General features: G+C 33.3%; 1 protein-coding gene across 1 annotated transcript; it reads left to right on the top strand.

Annotated features, from left to right (window-relative positions):
* The first annotated feature begins 590 nt into the window (after positions 1-590).
* On the top strand, positions 591-2,228 carry LOC108459356 (non-specific lipid transfer protein GPI-anchored 31-like). The gene is made up of 3 exons (XM_017758716.2): positions 591-1,157; positions 1,285-1,311; positions 1,836-2,228. Exons 1-3 carry the CDS (start codon positions 782-784, stop codon positions 2,003-2,005), a joined length of 573 nt encoding a protein of 190 aa, XP_017614205.1. The 5' UTR covers positions 591-781; the 3' UTR covers positions 2,006-2,228.
* The last annotated feature ends 812 nt before the right edge of the window (positions 2,229-3,040 follow it).

Below are 3,040 nucleotides of genomic sequence, written 5' to 3'. Positions count from 1 at the left end.
GTAATGGCATAATTATTGTTTAATTTTTAAAAAATTTATGTGTATATCTACAAAATTCTTAATATGAAAAATTTTATATAAATATAATATCTGAAACATAATTATAACTCGTAAATGTTCAAATATAATACAATTATACAAACATATAAATCTAATTTCGAGCTATAATTTCGGCATAAATTTGCTCTTTTGACTTTGTCTGACTTTTATAACATAGATTGAGCTTGAAACCACAATTTATGTAAACTCATCAACAATCCATTTATAGATAGGCTTTTAAATAAATAAAAACAAGAAAAATCCTGATTTTATTTATTTTACTATATTTTAAAGTAAATTTATTAAAATTTCGGGAGTTAAGTGAAATGGTAAGTATATCTTCTATTTTAATTAGTAGTTGATGGTTCAATTCTCACTTTAAGTATAGAACAACTTTAAAACTCGTGACCAACATTTACCTCCTCAATAAATTTTTAAAATGCGGAGAATTAATTACTGAATTTACTCGTATAGTTATTAATTTTTAAATTTATAAAGAAAGTAGAGACACCAATTTTAAATATAAAAAATAAAAATAACTAAATTCACAAAAATCATAAATAAAAAATAATATATCTTTTAAGAAAATTAACAATTTTATTTTCATATTTTTCTCCTTCTCCTTCTCCTTCCACAATAAAACCCCCCTCACTTCTCCTTAATTTAATTCCACCATTAAACCTGTCCATTGTCGTCTCCTTTTCCAAACAATCAAAAGATTCAGAACCCACTCTTTTCGACCATGGCAGTATCAACATTCTCTTTTGCTTTGAGCCTTGCCATTTTCTCAATCTGGGCCGTTGATGCAGCTCACCACCATGCGACAGCGCCGTCCCCTTCTTCTTCTTCTTCATCCTCCTCTTCCTCCACTGTGGACTGCTCGACTCTGATACTGAACATGGCGGATTGTTTGTCGTTCGTGTCAAGTGGGAGCGAGGTGTCGAAACCGGAAGGAAGTTGCTGTTCTGGATTGAAAACCGTGTTGAAAACGGGCCCTGAGTGTTTATGTGAGGCATTTAAGAGCAGTGCTTCAATGGGTGTTTCATTGAATGTCACTAAGGCCTCCACTTTGCCTGCTGCTTGTAAAGTTTCTGCTCCTTCTTCTACTAACTGCGCTGGTAAGTAACTTTGCTACTACTTCATGCATTCATTCATTCAACAAAAGAAAAAAAAAAAAAAAACAGATTTTGGGTTATAGTGTCGAGGACTAATTAGTACTAATATTGTTGTTTGTGTTTTTGATAGCATCTGTCACTCCTGCTGGTGCCCCAGGTACGTGTTCTGATAAATCTGATCTTTAATATATAACTGTATACATATTACAGTATTACGGTGAACAAATTGTTGCGAGAGACAAGAACCTCTAAAGGATTAGTAATAGTATAATAAGCTGGTTTTGAGCAAAACGATTTCATGTTTGAGATCTGATCCTACAAGGGTCTTATAATTTTTTGAGCAAACGTATTTATTTGTGCAGTGATCAAATTGTTAGGAACACTCATTTGTTCAAATTGATTTGTTTAATTCGATTAAATAAATTATTAAAAAAATTTAAAAATAGATTCAATTACTAGTTTAACTGGTTAGTACGGATTTGTGGATCAGTCGAATTATATCTTTCTTCATACTGGTACCTTGGCTGGTCCAGTCGAATTCTCAAAAACAGTTTTTTAACATTTGTTAGCAAAATTTCATAAATGTCGGGTGGATGTTTGGATTTTTTTGTAAGCAATATAAACTTTAGCAGGTTGATGAAGTTCTTTATGACCCTTTATAATTCCTTGGCAAATTTGCAGATGTGGAACCATCAGCAACAGCAGGTGCACCCACAACATTCTCTGCTGCAAATGAGGTAGCACCAACACCAGCTCCCGGAATCTCAGGCTCTGCGGTGCTTTCGGTTTCGGCCGGATCTATTGTCGTAGGCATTATAAGTATGTTCGTCTCGGGCTACGTACTACGTTAAAAACGTTACGGATTATTGGACATGAGAGAGAGAGAGAGAGAGAGAGAGAGATTATTGTTTATTGATGTGTGGTTGTAATAGATTTATGTTTCATTTTGTGGGGTTATTGGAAACTCTTTGAGCTTTGGACCATCCTCTAAAATTTAGTGCTGTAGTGTTCTATATTTGTTTCCCATTTATTTCTCTACTAAATTGAACCCTGAGAAGGTATTTTCCCCCTCAATTTAATATCCATAATTGATTTTTTGTACTAGTGTCACGGGATTATTATTCTCTTTTCCAAAGATTTATTCGAATAGACCTCTTTGTGGGATTTCAATAGTAGATTTGGGTTTGGATTAATGACGAATTTTGACATTTAAATTCTTTTTGGCCGAAAATCAAAAGGAGATTGTGAAAAGTTGAGAGTGGCTTATTGAAATGAGAAGATGGCCTACTATTGTCCCCTTTGACCTAGGAGGAAATAAAATATATATATGGAGATAAAAAGATAAAAATAATCATCAAATAGTCAAGTGTAATGTTAATGTATATTGTATTTTTAAGGGGAGGATTCAAGTTCGAATCTTGAAGATAATATTATTGAGCGGAACAACCACAAACCCTACATATATCATACATATATTATTTTGATAGGTTATTTATATGACATTTTCAAAATAAATATTACCATATTTTACTCACAATTAATTATATGCATTTAAAACTGCTTAAATTAACCTAAAAAAATTATAAACTGATAAAAAAAACCTGAGACAATTATATCTATATATCCATAAAATGGTGAACAATCACCAACTCTGACTCGCGGGAAGTGTTTTGTATTCTTGTAGAAATCGGGTCATCTAGGATCGAAGGTAAGAAGTGGAGTCCACGAGGATCCCATCGACATTCGACTCGTGGTTATGGTTAATCTCTTGTCGGAACATTTCCTCTTTCTGCCACTCTTTCCATCTTTCGTCTAACCTGTCACCCTCCAATATCCTGACAACTTCGGACATCTTTGGTCGTTTTGTTGGGGTGCCTTGAGTGCAA

This window comes from Gossypium arboreum, chromosome 4 (genome assembly GCF_025698485.1).
Source record: "Gossypium arboreum isolate Shixiya-1 chromosome 4, ASM2569848v2, whole genome shotgun sequence".
NCBI lineage: Eukaryota > Viridiplantae > Streptophyta > Magnoliopsida > Malvales > Malvaceae > Gossypium > Gossypium arboreum.
The sequence above is the reverse complement of the archived record's forward strand: the minus strand, read 5'-3'. Positions and strand labels throughout refer to the sequence as shown.

Excerpts from the sequence above, each read along its gene's own strand:
- LOC108459356 (XM_017758716.2), top strand. The coding sequence starts at position 782 with ATGGCAGTATCAACATTCTCTTTTGCTTTGAGCCTTGCCATTTTCTCA. Across the intron at positions 1,158-1,284 it reads TTCTTCTACTAACTGCGCTG|CATCTGTCACTCCTGCTGGT; the intron begins GTAAGTAACTTT and ends TGTTTTTGATAG. Across the intron at positions 1,312-1,835 it reads CACTCCTGCTGGTGCCCCAG|ATGTGGAACCATCAGCAACA; the intron begins GTACGTGTTCTG and ends GCAAATTTGCAG.